Source organism: Lissotriton vulgaris, chromosome 1_1 (genome assembly GCF_964263255.1).
Source record: "Lissotriton vulgaris chromosome 1_1, aLisVul1.2, whole genome shotgun sequence".
In the NCBI taxonomy this organism is placed as follows: Eukaryota; Metazoa; Chordata; class Amphibia; order Caudata; family Salamandridae; genus Lissotriton; species Lissotriton vulgaris.
The window spans coordinates 1,845,140,303-1,845,167,740 of record NC_141685.1 but is presented as its reverse complement, the minus strand read 5'-3'; the positions used below and the strand labels follow the sequence as shown (position 1 = coordinate 1,845,167,740).

General features: G+C 50.0%; 1 protein-coding gene across 1 annotated transcript in view; it reads right to left on the bottom strand.

Moving 5' to 3' along the window:
• The window catches only part of ZNF277 (zinc finger protein 277), a 602,005-nt gene that overhangs the window by 356,141 nt on the left and 218,426 nt on the right, over positions 1-27,438 (bottom strand). Inside the window, exons 3-4 of the mRNA XM_086919306.1 lie at positions 23,764-23,852; positions 22,756-22,838 (exon numbers count right to left, since the gene is read on the bottom strand). Coding sequence (XP_086775432.1) covers positions 22,756-22,838; positions 23,764-23,852 — 172 coding nt within the window. The remainder of the gene's footprint in view (positions 1-22,755; positions 22,839-23,763; positions 23,853-27,438) is intronic.

Here is a 27,438-nt window from a genome sequence, read left to right as displayed (position 1 = left end):
ACATGAAAGTAAGTTTACATTAATTATATGGTAAGTGTGACTATTTCTCATCACCTTTTGTTTTAACCTCACTACTTTTCTCTCACCCTAGCTCAACCTTGTTTCCTTAGTCTGCTTCCCTCGGTTACTCTTTTCCTTACTTTCCTACCACATTCAACTTCTTTTAGTGCCACTGCTCACCCACACTCCCTCACTTACCTTTTTTTCTGGATCACTTAGTGCCTTTCTGTCACTCCTTACTTTACTCTCTCTGTTCTTTCTATCTGTCACTCCCCATGTCTTACTCTTATTCACTTTTTTCCACCCTCTTTCACCCCTCTTTACTTTCACTCACTGCTCTTTTCTTTCCCTCCGTCACCGCTGTTCCTTTTCTCTAGTTCCGTCACTACCCATCATTCTCCATCCTTTACGTTCCTTCCTTTTACTTTTATCACCCATTCACATTCTCCTAGAACCTCTGCTTTAGTCTTCTTCCTCCTTCTTCTCTTCTTTTGCTCCCTTATTCATTTTCCTTTTCTCAGTTACTTCCTCTTACACTTTTTCTCTGTCTTATTATCTATTACACAGTCCCTCTGTGTTCCTACCTCTAGCTCTCTTTCTCTTTACACCACTCTCTCTGTCCCCTTTCCTTATGCTCACTCCTTCATTATTTTTTTTTATTTTTTTGGGGGGTGCGCTAACGGGACGCGCCCCGGTACGCGAACCGGGGCGCGCAAGAAAATACGCACTTTCCGGTGCACTCACCGGCACGCGTACCGGGAGCGCTCCAAGGCAAAAAAATTAAAAAAAATAAAAACCATGAACAATATATAGAAAAAAAATAGTATTACATAAATATACAATATAGGATTCATTTTAGAAAATATTACATTTCATTGCTATAGAAATTTGCTATTAAAAAACCTATGAAATTCACTGAAAAAACCATAGGTTTCACACCAGTTATAGTTAGGAATTAGCATTTAAAAAACCTACTAAATTCACTGAAAAAACCATAGGTTTCAAACCAGTTATAGTTAGGAATTAGCATTTAAAAAACCTATTAAATTCACTGAAAAAACCATAGGTTTCACACCAGTTATAGTTAGCTGGAAATTTTACTGACATAAAACCAATGAAATTCCACGTTATAGTTAGTTGGACTCACTATAACTTGCGTGTGTAATGCACTGCTGATGACATCACATATTACATCACTCATGACATGGTCAGTGACATCACTCATGACATCACTGATGACACCATCCAGTGAATGTGTGTCTTTCTGAAAAATAAATATGTTTTATATATGTATATGTAAAGGTCGATGGAAGAATAAATGTTTAAATTATTGTCTTAATGAATGTTTAAAAAAAAAAATGATTGGATAACTGGCTTATTAAGTGTATCTTAGTGAATACATATATTAGCGAATATAGAAAATACAAAAAGGTTCAATATGTATGGCCGCAGAGGATTCAGGCACCATCCCGAGCACGAGCTGCATGCGAATTGGCTGTCAACACTTCAAACCGAGGTAGAACCGAGGCACAAGAAATGAGTCAAACAAACGCAAGAACAGGGTTCAGGGTAGAAACACCCTGACTGCCAAGGCCTGCTTAGGGGGTCCCAAAAGGACCCCCAGGGCCGAACATTTAAAATAAATAAATCGGCACAAACAAAGGGCGGGCTCCCGAGCTTCGTTACTATTTAGCCCCCATGTGGGCCAAGTCCCGGGGGCAATATTTTTATTGTAATGGAGGGCCCCTTAGCCCCGGGGACTGCCACCCCCGGGGCTTTTCAAAAATATGTGCTGTGGGGGCTCACAGACCCCCCCAGCCCCGGGGACCGCCACCTACCTGGCTCCTTAAATACATGGGTAGGGGGCTCAAAGGCCCTGCCAAGCCCCAGGGACCGCCACCTTTATGAACATATGAACATATTTGCGGGGCCTCACAGCCACCCCCGGGACTTCTAAAATACATGGGTTGGGGCTCAAAGACCCCCCCCCCCGGCAGCCCCCGGGACCGCCACCCCCGGGGCTTGTGTTTAACATTTTTTTTAAAATAACCTGTGTGGGGGGCTCGAGCCCCCCCACATGCCCCGGGGACCGCCACCTCCCCGGGGCTCTAAATATTAAAATTGGGGGGTCCATGACGGATCCCCCAGGACAACCACACCCCGGGGCTTTGGTAATGATGGGAAGGGGGCCACGTGGCCCCCCTCCTGGAGCCCTGTCATGGCCCTAAGGACCGCCACCCCCCAGGGCCAGCTCCTGCAGTCTCCATGGGTGCCCAACCCTGGGACACTGCAGTTTGCTATGGCAGGGTGGGAGCCTCGTGGCTCCCGCCTTGCCATAGCAAACTCGGCTTTGGTATTTGAAAGAGAGAGCAGGAAACCTGCTCTCTCTTCCAAATACCAAAGCAGATTGCTTCCCCACACGGGGAGCAGCATCTTAGCAGCTCTCCGTGTGGAAAAGCAATGCCGGCTCCCGCAGGACGCTGGGAGCCGGCGGGACCATGGTGGGATTGGGGACTCCCCAAGGTCCTCAATGGATAGGGCCGGCACCGGGGGGGTGGGCACCCTGGAATCATAAGTGGTCCAGGAGGGGGACCATACGCGGCCCCCCTCCCAAATTATAAAAAAAAATTAAAAATGTAAAAACCGAAAGGCCGGTTCCAGGGGCCAGAGGAGGGGGGCCACGCAGCCCCCCTCCAAAAATTTTAAGAGAGTAAAAAAAGTGGCCATGCCCTGGGGGATGAGTACCTGGGGCCCATTATGGCCCAGGGAGGAGGGCCACGAGGCCCTGGGGGATGGGGTCCCCAGGGCCGATAAAAAAAGGAAAAGAAGTGGAGCCACACAGCCCCTTCTTAAAAAAAAAAAAAGACAGGCACCGTGCCGGAGGTCCCCCCTCTCTGCAGCACTCTGCAAACGCGCCCCCGGGCGCGTTTGCAGATGGGGAACTAATTCCCCTTGAATACTGGGGGGTACCTAGGGGCCAACTAGCCCACCAAGAATCTCCAGTATGCGTCAGGGAGCTGCGTTGCAGAGAGGTGTTCAGAGTTCACGCCCGTTTTTACACCTCGGGCCTGAGGTGATGTGTACAAACATGTGCTGTGGTGCATTTTAAGATAGGGGAATTAATTCCTCTTCAATACTGAGGTCCCCTGGGGGCCACCTAGCCCACCAGGTACCTCCAATTAGCACCACAGAGCTCCTTTGCAGAGTGTTGTAAAAAGGGGCGTGGCCTCTGAACACCTCTCTGCAACACAGCTCCCTGGCGTATACAGGAGGTATCTGGTGGGCTAGTTGGCCCCCACAGACCCTCAGGATTGAAGAGGAATTAATTCCCCAACTTACAACTCACCAGGGGGTGCGTTTGCAAAGTGGTGAATGAAGGGGGCGTGCCTGAGGTGATGTGTGCAAACACGTCCTGTGGTGCGTTTTAAGTTGGGGAATTAATTCCTCTTCAATCCTGAGGGTCTCTGGGGGCCAACTAGCCCACTAGGTACCTCCAGTATACGCCAGGGAGCTGTGTTGCAGAGAGGTGTTCAGAGGCCACACCGCTTTTTACAACACTCTGCAACGGAGCTCTGTAGCGCTTAATGGAGGTACCTGGTGGGCTAGTTGCACCCAAGAGACCCTCGGGATTCAATGGGACTTAATCCTCCAACTTAAAACGCGCCATGGGTCACGTTTGCACAGTAGTGAAGAGAGAGGCCAGCGCCTGAGGTGATATGAGTGCAAACACGACCTGTGTCACGTTTTAAGTTGGGAAATTAATTCCTCTTCAATCCTGAGGGTCTCTGGGGGCCAATTAGCCCACTAGGTACCTCCAGTATACGCCAGGGAGCTGCGTTGCAGACATGTGTTCAGAGGTCACGCCCCTTTTTACACCTCTCTGCAACGCAGCTCTGTGGTGGTTACTGGAGGTACCGGGTGGGCTAGTTGGACCCTCAGGATTCAAGGGGACTTAATCTCACAACTTAAAACGGCCACAGGGCGTATTTACACAGTGGTGAAGAGAGGGAACAGGGTCTGAGGTGACGTGTGCAAACACACCCTGTGGTGCGTTTTAAGTTGGGGAAATAATTCCCCTTGAATCCTGAGGGTCCCTGGGGGCTAACTAGCCCACCAGGTGCTGCCAGTAAGCGCTACTGCGCTGCGTTGCAGAGAGGTGGTGCAGGCGTGTCTCTTTTTACACCTCTCTGCTACACAGCTCTGTGGCGCTAACTGGAGATACCTGGTGGGCTAGTTGGACCTAAGGGACACTCAGGATTCAAGGGGACTTTATCCCCGAAATTAAAACGGCCACAGGGCATGTTTGCACACGTCAGCTCAGCCCCCCCTCCCTTCACCAGTGTGCAAACGCGCGCTGTGGCGAGTTTTAAGAGGTAGTTTTAATCCCCCTGCCCTATTATGTACTAGGGTCTTACAGAGGAGGCAAAGGTAATACTTTGACTAACCTGCAGTTTGAGCAGCAGCATCGGCAGTAAGAGGGGGCCACAACCTGGTGGAGAACCAAGCTCCCCCTTTCATTGGCGCTTTCCTCGACAACTTCTCTCTTTTCACCGCTGCGCGGGAAACGCTCGCAGCTGGGGACCTTGGAGGCAGAAAGGGAGCAACAACTATGGAGCCCACAAGCCATCAGGGATTAGCGACATCCTCCCGCCACCCCCTCCACAGGTAATTAAAGGCGGCTGCATCATCCCACATCGCGGGACGAGTCGGGCGAAGCCCGGGCAAAGGGCGGGCCGTCAGAGGCCGGAAGACACTGGACTGGGCCACCCCCTTTGTTTTTTCTGACTAGTAAGAGTTAAGTAACGTGTTTAATTGCTATTTTAATATTCATACATATTTGTTATTTGTATTACTTCTGTATTTTAGACCTTTGATATAGGCGCAAGCACTTGGCCAATGGCACATAAAAAGCAGAAGGGAAATAAGCTGGGAAATAAGGAGGGGGGGGGGTTTAACCGTCACTTTAGACACATTCATTACTAGGGAGGCTTCCGCATTGGAGAAGGAGATAGCCTTAACACAACGTCGCTTATCCCTTGATCCTATGTTTTTGAGAAGATCATCACTAGGGGTGATAGCTTTGGCACCATCTCCCGACCGCCCACCCATCACCAGTACCCAACATGAAACAACATCCCATGCCCAGGAAGATCTCTCTATTATATTAGATACTAGTGGGGCAGACCCAAGTATTGATTCTTTTATGGTCTACCCCAGAGCAGTTCCTGCCCTTAGTGACAGCCCTCCATTAGCAAACAAATCATTGATTAAACAAACTACTTCTGAACGTGCGCTGGATTCCCCCCTTAATTTAAAGCGCAAGCGCGGTGGAAATCATCACATCGGCGGACGTTCTAAGAAGAAAAAAGTTATCTCGCCTAAATGTAGGGATAAGGTAACTGAGGACAGGATTATCAGACCTATGCAGGCTGAGAATAGTGGTCTTAAACGCCACAGCCCCCTTGATGATATAGTAGAAATATCATATAATGACAACTGGAGCTAAGAGTGCTCGCTAGAAAATATTGAACATCTGGTTAAATCTTTAATTTTACCCCTAGTTTAACGAACCAGAAGGATAAGTGAACAGTTGGGAACTCTCGAGAAAATTACCATGGCTAATTCTGTAATGTTAAAGAAGCTGAAGGATACTCATACTTCGCAAATTAGCATTCTCACATCACACACAGAGGAAAAGCTCCCATTACCTAGTGAGAAGCCAGGCCAAGGAGGTAAACAACCACCTAAGCCAGCCAATGGAAAGACAACAGGTGGGGCCCCCCAGGCAGCTAGACCTGTGCTAAATGGAGGCCAACCCGTAGGTCAAAAAGAAAGACCAATAAAGAGGTCGGAGATTGCAGAATATAGAGAGAGAGCGGAAAAGGCCATGCTAACCACAAATAAGGGAATTAGTAAGAGAGTCGACCTCCCCCCAGATTCATACCCATATGTTATTATGTTGGCTGGTGTCCCTGAGTGGAAGCATGATAGGGTTAAACCTTTCAAGAATTAAAAAATAAAGTTGTGTTTTGGCTAGGAAGAAACCGACCCCTTAGACCAGATCTACAAGGGGAAATTCTAAATGTAAGGAGAGTAAGCTGGTTGGGTCAAGTAAAGGCTATCGAAGGAGACTGTATCATAGTAAATTTTAGAGACCCACGAGTGGTACAGTTTATAAGTGGCTATTCGAATCATGATAATTCTGGTGGTATCTTTTCCTTTGATTTAAGCTACTTCTACCCATCGGCCGCCGTCGCTTTTGGCGGTCATAGGCCTCATAATTTCCATCATAGAAGCCATAATCTCCTACCAAGAACCCGACCTAATGCTCCTTTGGCTCCAAACCTGAATAGAGGTTTCCTATCTAACATCTTATATCAGGGCTGTAACTATTTTCAGGCAGGGGATCAATTTAACGTTCCAACTAGTAATTATTTCGAACCCCTGTCCGGGCTTGGGGGGGGTGGATTGACCAATAGGGGAGAAGGTAACTCCTACTGGAACTGAAAACCCCTTGCACCCTTTATTTTTGATTAACAAGGCGAGCTTAGACCCTCCTGACTATTCATGTTCAACCAACGCTACCAATGAGCCTGCGAATACTGATATGATTGCCAAGATTATCCCGTCGGATTTAAATGTGAGTGAGGTGATAGCGGGTTGTGACTTGGGAAAGGTAGCGAATTCCCCTGATGTTATTCATAGTAAGATAAAGGACAAATGGTTGATTATATTCTGGAACATCGCCGGACTCAGGGCTAAATTAGATAACCCACTCTGGGTCAAACTAACTAATGATCATAACGTCATATGTTTACAAGAAACATGGGCCAAGGAAGCGTATCATTTAAATTGTTTTAAAAATATATTTTCCCCAGCCATAGGCTTAACACACGGCAGAGCCAAAGGGGGGCTCAGCACTTATGTTTCAAATTGTTTTAAATGTAAAAGTCTGGAGATTTTTTATAACAATCGTTTTTATCATATAGTAGGACTGCATATGAACAAAACTTTTTGTATTTTGATTGTAAATTTATACAATAATATTCAGCAGATATTCTTGCAGTCTTTAAAGCCCTGAGATCTGAACTCAACAGTCTAACCTGTAACGAAAATAAAGAATTTGTTGTTATCTGGGGGGGGGGGGGGCGACTTTAATTGTGCCCTTTGCAGTAGAGGTATAAATGGGAACTGTGGTCTAATGGTTGACAGGGAGTCTACACTGGCCCACTTTGAACACACAGTAACGGGGGACGTATTAAAGGAAATCCTGTTTATGAATGATTTAGGTTTTGCAAATAAACTGTGTCAGCTAGAGGTAACCTTCTCTGCAACTTTTATGGGTAGAGGGCTATCCTCGACAATTGAGTACATCTTGATCTCTACCTGTTATGGCGACAGTGTTTCCAACTACAGCTTGCTGGAAACTCCCTTAAGTGATCATTTTTCCATTAGGGTGGAATTACTAGACCCATGCGCCGCCCCATTACTGATGATACAACCAGGTTGAACTTGAGAGACATTGATATCTCAAAACAGAATGGATATGCCTTAAAATGGACTAAGGTTGTACCCGAAGAATTCCTGTGCAATTTAATTAAGGCCTGTAAACCATGTTTCAGTGTTTGTTTGGATTTGGATGCTGATGACACAAACAATTAATAGTTTGAGGCAAATAACTTCATGTATAAAGAACAGCTTATGGGTGGAAGCAAAGAACCAAAAAGGTAAAAATAGTGGCTGGTTTTACTCAGCGTGCACTTAGGCATATTCCAAATTAAAAACGGGCTTTGAGTAACCCCGTTAGAGAGCAGAAGCAGATCAGGGAGATTCGTAAAACGTATAAAACTGCGATAAAAAAGAGGAGGGACATGCTGAAGGTGGAGGCATGGGGGGCATTAATCGAAGCTTCTCAAATGAAAGATATGACAGCCTTTTGGAAGGCAGTTAATGCACCATATTTTAAGGATAACACTATGGCACGGATGGAGATCGCCATCTCTGAAGATGACTGGGTGTGCCATTTTGAAACCCTTTATAGCACCCCGATAGTCTCTGTGGATTTACAAAGTGAGTCGATTGAGACGGACAAGCTTAGTGTGTCCTTAAGCAAAGAGGTGTTGAACTTCACCTTAGAAGAAGTAATTAAGGCCATTAATATAAGCCGGGGGGTAAGGAACCCGGTCTGGATGGCGTCCCGGTGCATATTTTTATACATAACATATCTTTTTGGGCGCCACTGCTTACTAGAACTTTTGACACTGCCAGTTTGGTGGGACTTGTCAGTACTTGGTATGAGTCGATTATAGTACCCATTTTTAAAAAGGGCGACAGGGCTAGTTGTGTGCGCTACCGCCCAATATCTTTGCGTGATTCAACCATTAAAATTATTGGAAGGGTTATCCTAAACAGACTGCACCTATGGGCAGAGGAACACAAGGTTATTAGCGACTTACAATATGGCTTCAGAGAGGGAGTTGGGACCATAGACCAATGTCTTAACCTTTCTATCCTCCTTGAGAAATACACTAAGGCCAAGGGAGGCAGGTTGTTTTTAACCTTTGTGAACTTGAATTTTAGTTTGGTTGGGTGTCGAGGACAACATTATCTAATTTCTCAGAGAGCTTTATAATGGTTCCAGGGCAACGATTAGATACGGTAAAAGAGGGGAATGTACCAGAATGTTTAACATTGCAAGGGGAGTGAGGCAAGGCTGTTTCCTTGCCCCTTTCTTATTTAACATCTATATTAATGACTTAGAGAAAACCTTGCTACAGGAGTGCCAAGATATACCTACGGCATCAAATCGTCATATTCCTACACTTATTTATGCAGATGATGCTGTCCTGATGGCAAGGACCCCCGTAGCCATGCACAAAATGATTTTATCATTCACCACCTTCATGACTAACGTGGACCTGAAGGTTAACAGTGCCAAAACTTTCTGTATGAACTGCGGTAGAGGAGCTAATCAGAAAAGAACATCTATGTTTATTAGTTCCAAATCATTGGACTATACCTCAACTTTCCCATATTTGGGAATACTGTTTGATAGTACAGGCCAGTGGGGTAGTGCAGTGAAAAGTAGAAATTTGTTATTTGCCAAGTCAATAATGGCCCTCAAATTATTTAGTAAAAAGATGGGGAAGAAACCAGTCAAGGAGCTTTTGTGCATATATAAAGCAAGTTATGTTGCGGTCGCAACCTATGGGGCGGGAATCTGGGGGGAAGCTAATGTCTCAACTTTACAGCTAACGGAGAATGTTTTTTTGAGATATCTTTTATCCATCCCAGAGAGTATGTCCACCCATAATTGCCACACTGAACTCGGCCTGGAATATTTAGAAGATATCATCAAGGGACCGCCGGTTCTTTTGTGGCATAGGGTATGGACAATGGATGAATGCCATTTGAACCGTTTAATCCTAATGGACGCCCTGAAATTAGATTGTGCTAATCGGGTGAAGTGGTTGAGATATGTTAAGTCATTTCTTGTTAACATAGATCCTCTTGACTACTATGATGACCCCCTATTAATGACTAAGGTCCCGAGAATAGTACTTAAAAAATTATGCATTACTTACTTAGAGAACCGCAGGGAGAAAATTGAATTCACCCAAAAATCGGTGACCTCTCATCAGCTGATACTAACACCTCAGGTTATCCAACCTTATCTAACCCTGCAGATGAAAGACAATGTAAGGTTCCTATTGATTCGATTTAGATTTGGGATCTTATTTAGGTTACTAAGCTTTCCTGTTATTAATGACTGGTCACGATATATTAGCAAATGTCCCTGTGATGACATGTCCACTCAATCTGACATACATATTTTATTCTTTAGCAAATTTTATTCATTACCACGGAAAAGATGGATTATATGGTGTTTGAATCTAAGACAGTGTCGACCTGCCTTTCTATTAATTCAGAAGCTTGATGATATATTTACGGTAGCGTCTGTCTTGGCGTTTCTTAACAATGTTTTTTATTTACGGAAAACTATAGTTATTTAAATTTTTATCTGAACTGAGCCTATGATGCCTAACTGTATGCTCTTTGTTCTTATTTGTATTAATAGTGTAACTAATATGAATGTTTTATATGCTGTGATTATATGTACTTTTATGGTTATTTATGTAATATAACCGAATAAAGTCTTTGAAATAGAAATTGACAGGGGTATCCCAATGCATAGTGTTCCCTAGTGTATGTAGGTGTTTTCACTGTATTCTAAGTGTCTTTTAGCATAGCACTGGCTCTGGGACTGGTTAGCCAGTCAGTTACCACCAGTACCCATAGGAAAAAGTTGAGGGTACAGGGTGATTTTGGAACAAACCCTCTTTCTGCTCCTCTGTTTTTTCTTTCTGCACGTCTTCCTTCTTCCTGATCTTTTCTTCGTCTTTGAGGACTTCTGTTGCTTCTTTCTGCATTTCTTTTTCTTTTTTCTGTGTGTTTATTCTAGGGGTGGGCATAGTGCCACTACGCACACTACACAGAATTTTGTAAAAAGAACAGTGGAAAACAGGGGCACGTCCTGAGGGTCCATGTGCCCGGGACAGGGGTCGCTCGTGCCTGAGCAGACTCCCTGATCTCCCAGGGCCGGTTGGAGCCCGGGAGCCCTGCAGCCCCGGAGCACTGCAGTCCCCGAGCCCTGGAGCCCCGGAGCCCTGCAGTCCCCGGAGCCCTGTAGCCCCGGAGCCCTGCAGTCCCCGAGCCCTGCAGTCCCCGAGGCCTGGAGCCCCCAGAGCCCTGGAGCCCCCAGAGCCCTGGAGCCCCCAGAGCCCTGCAGCCCCGGAGCCCTGCAGTCCCCGAGCAGCGGAGCACTGCAGCCCCTTAAGTGCACGGATTACAAGAAAGGGGGGTAATTTTCCTCCGGATTACTAGGGGCAAGGGTATGCCCAGACACCCTCCCGGGCGGGCGGATCCCTGCCGGGGACCAGATGGGCTGTGTTCCCAGGCAACACCTCCCAGGCATCCGGGGCTCCCTCCTCCGGCCCGCGGCATGGCAAAGTACCCAAAGGCTCCATGGGTCCCGGTCCTGCAACCCCGGAGCCCCGCAGCCCTGCAGCCCCGGAGCCCTGCAGTCCCCGAGCCCTGGAGCCCCGGAGCCCTGCAGTCCCCGAGCCTTGCAGCCCCGGAGCCCTGCAGCCCGGGAGCCCTGGAGCCCCGGAGCCCTGCAGCCCCTAGAGCCTCAGAGCCCTGCAGCCCCGGAGCCCTGGAAGGGCAGGCTGGAGCCCTCCCGGGGAGGCTCGTGGCAGGCAGATTGCCGTCATGTCGGTCCCGGCCAACTGGTCGCATCTTTCCACTCGGACATCTGGTCGCACCTAATGCTTCCCAATGGGGCGACCAGATGGCCGGGCTTCCCTGAAAGTTCCGATGAGGTGAGATTCGCCTCCCGGATCCCAGCCAGGGGGATCCAGGAGTTCGGGCACATTGGCGCCCTGGGTCCCTTCCGTCACTCGGCACGCACGGGTTCCCAGAAAGAGGGGTAGCCTTCCTCCGGATTACTAGGGGCAAGGGTATGCCCGGACACCCTTCCGGGGCTGGCGGTTCCCTGCCGGGGACCAGATGGGCGATGACCGGGCAACACCTCCTAGGCGTCCCGGGCTCCCTCCTCCAGCCTGCGGCGTGGCAAAGTACACGGGACGGGCTCCATAGGTCCCGGGCCGTCCTCCCCGTGCCTGAGGCCCAGCGTGGGGTTTCAGAGCCCCCCTGAGCCCTGCTGCCCCGGAGCCCTGGAGCCCCGAGGCCCTGGAGCCCCGAGGCCCAGGAGCCCTGGAGCCTGTGAGCCCTGGAGCCCTGCAGCCCCGGAGCCCTGCAGCCCCGGAGCCCTGCAGCCCAGGAGCCCTGCAGCCCGGGAGATCTGCAGCCCTGGAGCCCTGGAGCCCCGGAGCTCTGCAGTCCCCGAGCCCCGGAGCCCTGCAGCCCCGGAGTCCTGCAGCCCCGGAGTCCTGCAGCCCCGGAGTCCTGCAGCCCCGGAGCCCTGCAGCCCCGGAGCCCCAGGGCCCTGCAGCCCCGCAGCCCGGGAGCCCTGCATCTCCGGAGCCCTTCTGCCCTGCAGCCCCGGAGCCCTGCAGTCCCCGAGCCCCGGAGCCCTGCAGCCCCCGAGCCCTGCAAGGGCAGGCGGGAGCCCTCCCGCGGAGGCTCAGGGAAGGCATATTGGCGTCATTTGGGTCCCGGCAATCTGGTCGCCCCTCTCGCCTCGGCCATCTGGTCACGCCCAATGCTTTCCTATGGGGCGACCAGATGGCCGGGCTTCCCTGGAAGTCCCGATGAGGTGCCATTCGCCTCCCGGATCCCAGGCAGGGCTCCAGGAGGTCGGGCACGTTTGCGACCTGGGTCCCCTCTGTCACCTCGAGTGCACAGATTACAAAAAAGGGGGGTAATTTTCCTCCGGATTACTAGGGGCAAGGGTATGCCCGGACACCCTCCTGGAGCTGGTTTTTGCCTGCCGGGGACCGACCAGATGGGCTGTGTTCCCGGGCAACACCTCCCAGGCGTCCGGGGCTCCCTCCTCTGGACCGCAGCGTGGCAAAGTACCCGGGACGGGCTCCATGGGTCCCGGGCCCTGCAACCCCGGAGCCGGGTTTGGGAGGGCCCGGGTCTTGGGTCCCCGTCCCCCCGGCCTACCACACTGCCCGTGACGCCGGGAGTTCCGTTGTGCCCGGGGGGCCTGGCTGGGTTCAGGAGCTCCGGCCGGTCCTCCATCCTGGGTCCTGCAGCGTGGCAGGCTTCCCGTGACGGGGTCCGGAGGGCCCGGGGAGGCTTCTCCTGCGCCTCAGGGCCTGGGAACCCCGGCGGGGTCCAGGGGCCCTGCTGGGCCCCGGGTGGGGTGCTCCAGCCCAGGGCCCTGTCCCCTGGCCTAGGGACCTGTCCCGCGGCCTGCCGCACTGCCAAAGGCCCAGGACGGGGTTCAGTGGTGCCCGGGGAGCCTCCCCACGATTGGCTGGGTTCAGGAGCTCAGTCTGGGGCCCCTGAGGGCCCCTGGGAGGGTGGTCTCCCCACCCGGGGGTCCGTCCTGGGTCCTGCCGCAGGGCAGGGTGCCTGGGACGGGGTCCGGAGGGCCCGGGGTAGGCTTCCCTTCGCCTCCGGGCCTGGGAGCCCCGGCTGGGTCCAGGGGCCCGCCTGTCCCCGGGTTGCATGCTCGGACCCAGGGCCCTGTCCCACCGGCCTGCCGCACTGCCAAAGGCCCGGGACGGGGGTTCTGTGGTGCCTGGGGAGCCTCCCCTTGCTCGGCTGGCTACAGGAGCCCCGTCCGGGGCCCCTGAGAGCCCCGGGGAGGTTTGCCTCCCCACCCGGGGCTCCGTTCTGGGTCCGCGCGGCAGGGTGCCCGGGACGGGGTCCGGAGGGTCCAGGCGGCTTCCCATGAAGCCCTGGATGGGGTCTGGGAGGGCCTGGGGAGGTGTCCTCTGCGCCTCTGAGCTCCCGGCTGGGGCCAGGGGCCAGGGGCCCGGCCGGGCCCCGGGTCAGGTGCCCCGGCTCCGGGCCCCGTCCCCCGGCCTGCCGTACTGCCGAAGCCCGGGACGGGGTTCCGTGGGGGCCGGGGAGCCTCCCCTTGCTTGGCTGGGTTCAGGACCTCGGTCCGGGGGCCCCTGAGGGGCCCCGGGGAGGGAGGCCTCCCCACCCGGGGCTCCGTCCTGGGTCCTGCCGCAGAAGCAGGGTGCCTGGGACGGGGTCCGGAGGGCCCGGGGTAGGCTTCCCTTGCGCCTCTGGGCCTGGGAGCTCCGGCTGGGTCCAAGGGCCCCGCCGGGCCCCGGGTCGGGTCGGGTGCTCGGGCCCTGGGCCCTGTCCCCCAGGCCCGCTGCCTTGGGCCTCCGGTCCGCCATGCCCCGGGCGCCCGCTCACTCCTTGGTTGGGGCACAGGGTGACCAGACGCCTTCCCTTTCGTGCCCGGCCATCTGGTCGCCCAGATCACCAGATGGACGGACTTCCCTGGAAGTCCCGATGAGGTGCCATTTGCCTCCCGGATCACAGCGAGGGCTCCAGGAGGTCGGGGACTTGCGCGCATTAGGTCCCCTCTGTCACCTCGTGTGCACGGATTACAAGAAAGGGGGGTAATGCTCCTCCGGATTAATAGGGAGAGGGTCAGTCAGACCTCCGTGAGGACTGGCGATTCTGAATCAGGGGAAGGCAGGACCCGGGTCCGCCCGCCGGGGCCCCCGGGGGCCTAGGAACGCTCCTGCCTCTCAGCCCCTTGCCGATGGTCCTTTTTCTCTGAGTTTGCTCAGGCAGACCTCCGTGAGGTCCGGCCATGCTGAGAGAAGGAAGGCAGCCCCGGGGCCCGCCCGCCGGGCCCCCAGGAGCCCGGGACGCTCCTGCCTCTCAGCCCCTTGCCGATGGTCGTTTTTCTCCGAGTTTTCTCAGGCAGTCCTCCGTGAGGTCTGGCCATGCTGCGAGGGGGAAGGCAGCCCCGGGGCCGGCCCGCCTGGGCCCCCAGGGGCCTGGGAACGCTCCTGCCTCTCAGTCCCTTGCAGATGGTCGTTTTTCTCCAAGTTTGCTCAGGCGGACCTCCGGAGGTCCGGCCATGCTGAGAGGGGGAAGGCAGCCCCGGGGCCCGCCCGCTGGGGCCCCCAGAGACCCGGGACGCTCCTGCCTCTCAGCCCCTTGCCGATGGTTGTTTTTCTTCAATTTTTCTCAGGCAGTCCTCCGTGAGGTCTGGCCATGCTGAGAGGGGGAAGGCAGCCCCGGCGCCCGACTGCCGGGGCACCCAGTGGCCCGGGGACGCTCCTGCCTATCAGCCCCTTGCCAAATTAATTAAAACATTTTTTTACAACCACCATGAAGTTCTGTCGTAGCAAGGAACCTTTTCACAGTCTTAATTGGGCCTAATTTTAAATGAAAAATAATAAATATAGGTTCATGCTGGTTTAAAATGTCTTTCCAATTTTAATTTTTTTTAACATGCACTTTTATAGTGTCGAATTTGGGGCAGCATGCCACATATAATGTATAAGTGGAAATGTTTAGCCTTAAATGACACTTCATCGTGTACAATAGTCTAAAATGCTGGGCAGCATGAAAAAGTGCCATCTGGATGTAACATTTTCAACAGCTCTAAATGTTCTCTAATTAATATTAAATAGGGGTTCCCCTGCTTTAAAGAATTAACAAATATTTTCCAAAGCTAATATATTTTCAGGTGACCAGTGGCTTCTGCCCATTTAATTGATTTTTTTAAAGCATCTGTCTCTCTCTCTCTATTGGGTTTAATAGATCGTATTTACACCAGTTATATGAGATCCTCCCATTAATTTGACTTTTATGTATAATCCACACAACTAATTAGGACTTCTTATTCATCAATATTTTATCGATTATAACATGGTAAAAAATGTAAAATATATTAAGAAAAAATATATATGAGTTAATCGACAATGCAGTAAATTACATGTTTAAATCGTTATTTCAAAATACATATAGTTGGAAATAGCACTTTGCAATATGTTTGCTTTTATATAGACTAATTTTTTAGACCAAGAAATAAATAGATGAAAGCTAGTGTGTTACAGCGGTGCTCCTCTTGATAACAGTGATATAATTTGCTGTCAAAGCTATAGGACACATTGCATTTATAGCTGTGTAGATGGGAGTCATCATCAGCTTTCCCTCATTGCTAGAAAACATTGCCACTTTGTTGCTGACAATTCTTTTTTTAATTATCTAGTTTATTACTAACTTAAAGTCTTTGCTTTCAACCCTCCACAATCTCCCCTGGACAAGAACGCTTATAGCTTGTAATGCGCCTTCCAGGTGCCTTTTTAAAAATATGTGGAAATACCAGAGACACACCAATGTTTATGATTTCTAAACCTAATACAATTGAAGAAGTAGAAATCTGTAGAGGAGGTGGAATCAGCGGGAATCAAAACCAAATGGGGTCAGGCTATAGGGACTTTCAGTTGGCAGCCATACGTTTCTTTGTTAAAGAGTAAAACATTTTTAAATAAAACCACTGGCTGACAAAAGTACTGAAAAGTGATTTATATCATGGTCATATTACAAAAGTTTTCAAATGGAGATGTAATAAATTTGGCAGGGCTCACGGCACAGTGTGCATTAAATAAATGTACTAAGACACTCTTTTTCGGGCCCTATAAGGTTCAATGACGCTGTTGAAATCTATTTCAATATTGAGGGTTTGCGTAACCTCCTACAGGCTTCATTGTCATTCTAAGCTCCTAAAGCTCTTCAAACATTAAGGTTGTCAAACGAAATATGAACAAAGATAGTAGATTCTAAATCTTCTTATTAGGTATGGCCGAGTTATGTCTTGATGCTGAGTGATACTCCTGCATTAATGGTGCATAACATCCAGGAATTGGTATGTTTTGGCTCCGGCCATTGTTTAACCTGATAAAGTTGTGCAGGGCCTCCAGGATACACTGGAATACATGTATTCATTTGTGAGCTCAAGGCTGATGTGGAGATCATTAGAGGTTACCATAAAGCCAAAGGAATAGAGGTCTAAAAGGTGATCTTGAGATGGCTAGCATGTTTTCAAGAATCGGCTCCTGGACCTGATGTCCATATTTTGGTTATGGTCTGAGGTGACTACCTTAGCAGACAATGCCCCAACTTATGGTAGCTGACAAAGTGTAAATGCTTCTCCTAAAGTTTGATTTTCATAAAAGGCAATTTTGTCAGTAGGGTTAACATCAACCTGCTAATCTTTTTTACAAGCCTAGTTGTGTTCCTCAAACTGATTCATGTTGACTTTGAAGGGATGACATAACTGATTGTAATCTGGCTAATGGTTTCATGGTGCCTAAGTAAAGAAGCTGAAAACGAAATCAAGTCATTTCCATCAGAAATATTATGTTCGTATGCTATCTGTATCTAGCGACTGATGTTCAAAAACCATTTGCTTGTGTTTGAGACAAAGGTTAAACACACTGAAGAAGTAAAGTTACCTTTTCCAAACAGACAAATAGAAAAGAAAAATAATCCTTAATGATGACGGTTACCGGCTAATTTACTGTTTTTGAAAGAGGTTCTGGATTCATCTTCAATAAGTCAGAATAATGTAACTAAAAGAATACACACAGAATCACAAAATCCACCATGCCAAAATCCAGGTTTATCAAGGCACAGTCGTATGCATCTATTTTCCGTGATACTCTTTGCTCATCATCAAAACAATATAAGAAGAAGTCCTTGCGAATGATCCGGTTATTGTACCAATGTCCTTCTGTCAGAGTTCGGACAGGATGACTTCTATCAGATACTGTACAGGTAAACAGAGGCACCAGTCAAGGATGTCCTTTGTACCCACTTCTTTTTCCGCCTCACAATGGAACCACTGGCGACGCTACTCCGTAGGGACGGGGAGGACTGGGGCATTCAACTGCGAGATGGAATACATGCTATTTCATTATATGCTGATGATCTACTGATGTCTTTACAGGATTTACATGATATCCCTACCACAATAGCAGACACACTCAGAGACTTTGAAAAACTGTGGGGTCTCAGCGTGACCTTGGCAAAATCAGGCATATACCCATTTAGTGAAAATACAACGGAAATAAATGTGCTCATGAACAATTACACTCTCAGATGGTAGCCATCTACGTTCCGCTATCTTGCCATTTTTATATATCGGGCCCCCGCAGATGTGCTGGAAAGAAACCTAATTAGGACCATATCTGCTGTTATAGCTCAAACACAATTCTGGAAGTTGCTTCCATTAAGCATCATGGGTAGAATAACACTAACAAAGATGATAATTCTACCCAAACTGTTGAACAATTGTTCCAAGACCTAATCTGGAATAAAGGTAGACCCCGTATTGCATTATGGAAATTATATGCACCTACCTACAGAGGAGGACTGGCAGTCCCTAAAATGGACTTGTACTATGTGGCGGGGCAGTTGCAAAGGGTGAAGAGATGGCTAGGGAGCATGGGATTAGAAGACGCAGCCACCATGTAACTGCTATAGGAGAAGCTTATACCTTAACAGGGGTACGATCCCATATGCCCCGTCACTACCACTTGTGGGGACATCTAGAGGAAGGACAGGTACCCCTGATGGAGCACTCGTACGTTAGCATGAAGTAGATTTGGATACACTGGGTGACCTCTACACAGATTGCACCTTGATGCCTTTCGAAACATTGACAACAGAATACGAATTACCTGCAGGCCAATTTCTTTTGCACAGTTCTATTAAGAGATCCCTAACGGCGGCACAGGGAGACCTTACTACTGAACCAGACACATTTTCTGTTGCAATTCCTACATGTCATGGGAAAAGGATCACACATTGTACATTGGCTAGTGGAGGCATTACGCATTCACACACTGAAACCCATGTGGGCCCTCCGAGAATGGTGGGAAGTAGATAGAGGACAACCAAGGACGGATAAAGAATCGGACGCAATACTGGCAGCTCCACAAGCATACCAAGAAGCTCGAAGTTCAGAACATAAGCAAACATATATACTTTTCACCTGACAAAATAAACAGATATTTTCATATCATCACTTCGACATGTCCACGTTGCCTACAGATAAAAGTGGACCTCCTGCATATGCTCGCAGGCAGGTCGCTCCCCACGCCACCACACGGCTGCCAGCTGCCTCAGGCCTGCTCCCTGCCGCCTGCCTGTTTTGCCGCCGTTTCCCGCCGCTGCGTCCACTGTGGCCCCGCCCCCCTGCTCCCCATTGGACCTCCGCTCCCGCCTCCCAGCTGCTCCTCCGTCCCTCTCCCCCTCTTAAGGAGGCCGTGCAGTGGCGTAGGAGCGACCTCTGACCCTGCTCGCAGGTAGGTCGCTCCCCACGCCACCACACGGCCGCCAGCTCCCTCGGGGATGCTCCCTGCCACCCACCTGTTTTGCCGCCATTTCCCGCTCCTTCCCGCCACTGCGTCTTGCAGACCCGCCCCCCTGCTCCCCACTGGACACCCCGCTCCCGCCTCCCAGCTGCTCCTCCCTCCCTATCCCCCTCTTATGGAAGCGCCGCTGGCACGCTGAAGGCATGCCAAAGGCAAGCCCGTCTGCGCCCGTCCGTGCCTGGACCGCGCCCAGCACCAGAACCCCTGGACCCCGCGAACGCCACAACACCAGACTCTGCCACTACGCCAGCACCCTCAACACACTCAACACCGGCCGAAACCACACCTGCTTCTAAGCCGCCCCAAAACGTACTCACGGACCTTTTTCCTGCCACACCTACAGCTTCACCTGCAACACAACCACCAAACCTCCAAGGACTGGACCCAACAACCTCCGCTGCATACTCCTCAACACCCTGCTCCAGACGCAAACACGCCGTCGAGCTCTGGGATCTGCTCGACACCTCCGCCCCAGATGTGGCCTTCCTGACCGAGACCTGGTGGAACGACTCCTCGGCGCCTGACATCGCCATAGCCATCCCGGACAGCTACAAGATCACCCGCAGGGATCGCGCCAACTGAACCGGAGGAGGAATAGCCATCGTCCACAAGTCCACCCTCAAGGTCGCCACCCACGCAGACGACACCCTCATCATGCCGAACATCTGCACTTCCGGATCCACACCGACCCCAACACCACCCTCAGAGGAACACTCATGTACAGACCCTTCGGGCCCCAAGCTCAATTCAGCGACTCCATCGCCGAAGTCGCCAGCACCCACGCACTCGCCTCCACGGACTACATCCTCCTCGGGGACCTGAATTTCCACCTCGAGAGACAACTCGTCACCGCACCCACCCACACCGCTGGCCACACGCTGGACCCAGTCTTCTCCACAGGCACCCACAACGCCTTCGACCACACTACCGAACTCCACTGGACCGACCACCGCTGCATCCATTTCACCTTCAATAAACGAACCACGCACCACCGCACCCAACAGCTACCTCGCCACTGCTGGAGCAAAGTCACCGAAGACCAGCTGATCACCACCCTCGCCCAAAACCCACCCACCGACCCCACCAACCCAGACACCGCAGCCCACAACCTCAGACAGTGGATCGAAGACTGCGCCAACACCCTCGCCCCACTCTAGAAACCCTCCAACAACCACGCCAGCAAGAGAGCCACCTGGTTAACCGACGAGCTCCAGACCTCCAAACGTGCATGCCGGAAACTGGAGAAGATATGGCTCCACGAACGCACTCCGGAATACCACGCAGCCCACAAGGACGCCACCCGCAGACATCACCACCTCATCAGATTAGCCAAGAGATCCTCCTTCAAAGACCGCCTGGATAACAACGCACTCAACAGCAAAGAGCTCTTCAGCATCGTAAAGGAACTCTCCAACCCCAGGGCCAACACCAACGACATACCGCCCTCACAAGAACTGTGCAATCACTAGCCATCTTCTTCCACAGCAAGATCACGGACATCCATGACAGCTTCAACACCATGATTGCCCCAACTACGCCAGACCCCGCCTCCCCTGTGAACACCACCAGCGCCAACCGCCTGACCTCCTGATCCAACGTGAACGACGACGGGACACGCAAGGTCATGAACTCCATCCACTCAGGCTCTCCGTCAGACCCATGCCCACACCACGTATTCATCAAAGCAGACGCTGCCATTACACCCCAACTACGGAAGGTCATCAACATCTCCTCCGAAACAGCGACATTCCCGGAAAGCTGGAAACACGCCAAAATCAACGCCCTCCTCAAGAAGCCCAAGGCGGACCCCAAGAACTTCCGGCCCATCTCCCTGCTCCCGTTCCCGGCGAAGGTCATCAAGAAAATCGTTAACATGCAACTGACCCGCCACCTGGAAGACAACAACATCTTGGACCCGTCCCAGTCCGGGTTCAGACGAAACCACAGCACCGAGACAGCCCTCATCGCTGCCACAGACAACATCAGGCGCCAACTAGCCAATGGCTAAACATCAGCCCTCATCCTCCTGGACCTGTCAGCCGCCTTCGACACGGTCTGCCATCGCACTCTAAAGACATGCCTCCTAGAAGCTGAAATCCAAGAGAAGGCCCTTGACTGGACCATGACCTTCCTCTCCGGCAGAACCCAGAGTGTCTGCCTCCCGCCCTTCCGATCCGAGGCCACCGACATCATCTGCGACGTCCCCCAGGGCTCATCCCTCAGCCCGACGCTGTTCAACGTCTACATGGCCCCCCTCGCACAAGTGGGCCACCAACAAGACCTCAACATCATCTCCTACGCCCTCGTCAGCAGCAGATTGGACTACGGCAACGCACTCTACGCCGGAATCCCAGCCAAACACCTACGACGACTACAACATATCCAAAACGCCTCCGCCCGACTGATCGTCAACGTCCCCCGCTGCAGCCACATCACCCCCCACCTGAGAGACCTACACTGGCTCCCCGTCAACAAGAGGATCACCTTCAAGTTCCTCACCCACGCACACAAAGCACTCCACAACGCCGGACCAGCCTACCTGAACAGCAGACTCAGCTTCCACAACCCCACCCGCCAGCTCCGCTCCGCCAGCCTCGCCCTCGCCGCTGTCCCCCCACATCCAACGAACAACCTCTGGTGGCAGATCCTTCTCCTACCTCGCCGCCAAGACCTGGAACACCCTCCCTACCCACCTACAGCGGACCCAAGACCTACTCGCCTTCAGAAGACTCTTCCAGACCTGGCTCTTCGATCAGTAGCGGCACCCCCTCTCCTCAGCGCCTTGAGACCCTCACGGGTAAGTAGCGCGCTTTACAAGTACTCTGATTGATTGATTGATTGATATGCTATGGTCTTGCACCTCCCTTGATACCTATTTGCAAAAAGTCACCACAACACTCGTAAAATGCACAGACGAGTCGTTAATATACACATGGGAAGCTTGTGTTTTAGGCCTCTATACCAGATTAAGAAAAACAAGGTCACCTCTAGATGTATTGACTTAGGATTAATTGTAGCAAAGCAACTAATAACCAAGAGATGGAAACACACTGACCCCCCCCCTCCGCCCCCGTCGGTGACAGCTGAAAAAAGTCCCTCTCAGTCTGGCCACAAGCAGAAAGCACAACACTGCATAGAAATAGCCGGGCTACGTAAATACACGATAGCACAATATTGGGACAATATCCTCACGAAATTCATACATGGGAATATGAAAGATAACGGCACTTCTTCACAGGAAAATGATGCGAGTGAAGAAGACGCAAACACATAGGTATATCACACCCCGAATTCAGGGTAAGAGCTAACTCCCTACTAGACTATGGCCCGTATCCATGGAATGTGAGGACCACCAACGGAAACAACGCAACACCTGCCAAGCTAAGCCTCTTGTGGTGCGAGTAAGATAGTATACCTCACCAGAGAGTAGTAGGTCTGACACACATATATTACAAATACCCTGACCCAGATGTGATGAGTTGTTGATGGCACTTTTAGTTAGAGTGTTTTTAAAAAACAAAATATATCTGGTTTTGCATTTTCCAATGGCTCTAAGAACGTATCCAGGTGTAGATTTTCTTGGGTTTCCCTTACAGGGCACAAAGATAAATAACAAATATCGCAGCTGGTGACATATACATTATGAGCAACTGAGAGACGCAGAGGCGCCACTATTTGGACACCGAGACGCGACAGAGTACAGTGGACATTGTGCACATTTGCTCATATTGCTATGTAGAACAAATTTCAGTTTCAATGAGTATTGTAAATTTAATAACACAGTGAATCCTTAATATGTACTTTGTATGGCAATGTCCATTAATATACGTATAAATGTAATTCACGATGACTCTAAAAAATTGGAAAAACGCAATAAAGATACGTTTTTTTAAAAATTCAAAACAATATAAAAAGGACTAACCAGTCTCTTTTGTTGAAGCTGTTCTCTCAGTATTCTGTCTTCTGGTAAAACATCACATAGCAGGTAATAATTTTCTTGTTCTTCTGATGAATGAAAAACAGCAAATATAAACAAAAATCTGAAAAAGATATTTCTAACCCTACTTTGCCCCAGATTCTTCGAAAAAAGGTGGCTGGTAGCTTGAAAGCATTTCAGGTAGTGATGGTAAACAACAAATTCAAGAAACTCTTTACTGCATACTTAAATTAAGGACAGCATATTGATTGTTCAAGTCCAAAAGGGGGAGGAGGTCAATCGCCACCTCAGCCAGTAGGGCCACTTTTAGGACACCTGTCCGTCAGCCACTGCACTACATAGACAAGAACTCTTCATATCACCAACTGCAGTACTCATGATATATAAAAATCTTCGGAGAAGAGCAGCCAGCTGTATCCCCCATGTAAACCCTGCCCCGATTAAGGAAGAACTGTGGGGAAGCATGCACGACAGACGGATTCATAAAATGGTTGCAGCACTATTTCTTTAATTGTTAGACAAGAGAGCATAGTGAAGAGCCATTTTTACGATTAAGGAAGAACTGTGGGGAAGCATGCGCGACAGAATGATTCATAAAATGGTTGCAGCACTATTTCTTTAATTGTTAGACAAGAGAGCATAGTGAAGAGCCATTTTTACGATTAAGGAAGAACTGTGGGGAAGCATGCGCGACAGAATGATTCATAAAATGGTTGCAGCACTATTTCTTTAATTGTTAGACAAGAGAGCATAGTGAAGAGCCATTTTTACGATTAAGGAAGAACTGTGGGGAAGCATGCGCGACAGAATGATTCATAAAATGGTTGCAGCACTATTTCTTTAATTGTTAGACAAGAGAGCATAGTGAAGAGCCATTTTTACGATTAAGGAAGAACTGTGGGGAAGCATGCGCGACAGAATGATTCATAAAATGGTTGCAGCACTATTTCTTTAATTGTTAGACAAGAGAGCATAGTGAAGAGCCATTTTTACCTAAGGAAGCCTCCGAGTTGGTTCTTATCACGGTGCAGAAGTCAGTTATGGGCTGCTCAGTGAACCTTTTCTTCCAATATATAGCATACCTTCAAGAAAACAGGGAATCCGTTATCACACTGCAGCAAGAAGAACAAAGAGAAGAAACATGCAGAGACGTTCTCGTGTGTTTTTCTGTCACTTAAAAGATGGCATTCACTGCAGTCATCTTTGAAGCATTCCATCCCTGCATACCATTCTTAACAATGCCCCACTAACAATGATTCTGCACGCAGCACCCATTCACACACAAAGGCCTCTGTGCTCCTATCTCTTTTGAGAGGATCTGTACAAAGAGTTTGTGGTGTGTGTTCAGGCTGCACACACCATCAACGAAAAAACAACATTACTTGTGAATTCCCCATAAACAAGGTACAGTTAATCAAGAACAAATCACCGAATGAGGATGAACATAAAACATACATAAAATCTGAGACATCTCAATTGTTAATAATGTTAGAACTATATTATCACTTTCCATGGAAATCCCATGCCCATTGCTGATACAAGCCCAATCTGTAACCCTGCACCTCTTGGACCAAGCACCGACCAATAAACCTGTGCATCATGCACTGCCAACAGGCCATACCCTTCTGGACCTTGTTGTCTCACCCAACTGACAATCAGAGTCCACTCTATACCCAGAATGCACCATTATGTTGAAATCCACACCATGGCTTCCAGCATAACCTGTGTGGAGTCTGCGTGGTAGTGAACAACAACACTGTTCAGGCTAACAGGTGATAAACCCCACTACTATTCTGGGAATCATAGCCACACTAACAGCTCTACAAAGATCACCTATGTGTAACGAAAATGGAGTTGGCAACTAATGGGTGGTCAGCCATTCCCCCATGCCAGTCAGTTTTATTGCTCCCTTTCAGCATGAGCAGAACACCTGAATAAGAGGTAATGGTTACTTTATAAGAGTTCCCTGCTTTCCCGCACTATAATCACAGGATAAAAGTGCCAACTAGGATCTCAAGCAAAACATCAGACTTTGATCACATGCTTGTTAAAGGCAGCAAAGATTAAATACATTCTAGAAATATGCTACACTGTCTTGAAAAATACTATTGTACACAATGTACTTGCTATTAGCAATGTCACTAAACAAAGTATTTGATTCAAAACTGGTACAAGCGTAAGTGTTCACAAGGGTGACTACATGTATTATTTCGAATTTGTTGCGTTTAATAATTTGAGGCAATGAGATTACCATTAATGTTTGGTCGTGCATGTGCAGAACAACTGTAGCAGTCCAAGTAGCAACCTACTCAGTGTGGACAAAAAACACCTATAGTACCAGAGCACACCGCTCATTGCACCCACAAGTGGTTCATCAACTGGTCTGCATAGAAATAAAGAAAGTAAATGAAAGGTAAAACTAAGTAGAGGAAAGTTACCTTCTAAAATAAAGTGTGTATTCGTACCAAAGAATGTGGGAAAGAAGTAACACATTCCAATAGTAGTTTTGTGTCTATTATCTTCTCAGCCAGGGTGTAGTAGGCCCCACTAACTTGTGCCAAGTTCGGTCATGAGTGCATATATCAGATCACATTAGGTTTAAGTCACAGTCAAGCGGTCCAGGCCCACGTGTTTAGGCTGTCCTCTGGGCATTAAGCACACATTTTACACTAGAACCTTGGAGAGAACACAAATATCAGGGGAAGAGGAGAAGCAGAGCCCTATATTTTAATTATTTTCAATTACATGGTGATCATGTTGCCAAAAACACTTCACAACAACAACGTTATAATAATTTGGATCACTTTTGTGAGAGCGTACACATTTACACACTTTGGGGGACAAAGACCATTTTGATTGGTCATAGAAAGACAGATTCATGTAGCCTAATGCACCCAAATTCGTTTGTGCATATATATTTGAAAATTCCATATAAAGAAAACATTCTAGAAGAATCCTCCCGTTCCCAGCCAAAGTCATCGAGAAGACCGTCAACAATCAGCTGGCCGCCTTCCTCGAGACGAATGGATCCCTCGACCGCTCACAGTCTGGCTTCCGAGCCAACCACAGCACCGAGACCGCCCTCATCGCTGCCACCGATGACATCCGAGCCCTGATGGACAACGGAGAAACAGCGGCCCTCATCCTCCTAGACCTCTCTGCGGCATTCGACACTGTCTGCCACCGCACCCTAGTGCAGCGCCTCAGCAACGTCGGAATCCAGGAGAAGGCACTGGAATGGATCATCTCCTTCCTCGACGGAAGAACACAGAGAGTCCGTCTACCACCGTACAAGTCAGAGGCCACCGAAGTCATCTGCGGCGTCCCTCAAGGATCCTCGCTGAGCCCCACCCTCTTCAACGTCTACATGAGCCCCCTCGCGGCCATCGCACGCAAGCACAACCTCAACATCATCTCCTACGCAGACGACACCCAGCTGATCCTCTCCCTGACCAACGACCCCGCCGCCGCCAGAGCCGACCTTCACGAAGGGATGAAAGACGTAGCCGAGTGGATGACGACCAGCCGCCTGAAACTGAACTCAGACAAGACGGAAGTCCTCATCCTGGGCTCCTCGCCCTCTGCCTGGGACGACTCCTGGTGGCCCCACGCCCTGGGCACCGCACCCAAACCGACAGACCACGCACGCAACCTGGGCTTCATCCTGGACTCCTCCCTCTCCATGACCAGACAAGTCAACGCCGTCTCCTCGTCGTGCTTCAACATCCTGCGCATGCTACGGAAGATCTTCCGGTGGATCCCCACCGAGACCAGGAAGACGGTCACCCAGGCCCTCGTCACCAGCCGTCTGGACTACGGCAACGCCCTCTACGCCGGAACCACTGCCAAGCTCCAGAAGAAACTCCAGCGGATCCAGAACACCTCAGCCAGACTCATCCTCGACATCCCACGACACAGCCACATCTCCGGACATCTGAGAGACCTCCATTGGCTCCCCGTCAACAAAAGAATCACCTTCCGTCTCCTCACCCACGCACACAAAGCCCTACACGATCAGGGCCCGAGCTACCTCAACAACCGCATCAACTTCTACGCTCCCAAACGCCATATCCGATCAGCCAGTCACGCCCTTGCCGCCGTTCCCCGCGTCCGAAGAGCGACAACAGGAGGAAGGTCCTTCTCCTACCTGGCCGCCAAGACCTGGAACTCCCTCCCTCCCGACCTGCGCCTGACCCAAGACCACCTCTCCTTCAGGAAGAAGCTCAAGACCTGGATGTTCGAGCAGTAGCAGCACCCGAGCGCCTCCCCCCAAGCGCCTTGAGACCCTCCGGGTAAGTAGTGCGCTCTACAAATGTCTTTGATTGATTGATTGATTGATTGATTGCTATTTAGATTGTATATGAATGGTGGTATGCTGCGCTTCAGGTGAATATGTTTAAAAGTAAAGTACCATACTGCGATTGCTACAATAGTTAATTGTGGATGCGTTAACAATTGATGTGTGCACTGATGGCTGGTAGTGTGTGTGCCTGTAGAAATTGTGCACTGATGGCTGGTGGTGTGTGTGCCTGGTGGAAGCGTGCACTGCCGGCTGGAGGTGTGTGTGCCTGGTGGATGCGTGCACTGACGGCTGGTGGTGTGTGTGCCTGGTAAAAGCATGCACAGACGGCTGGTGGTGTGTGTGCCTGGTGAAAGTGTGCACTGATG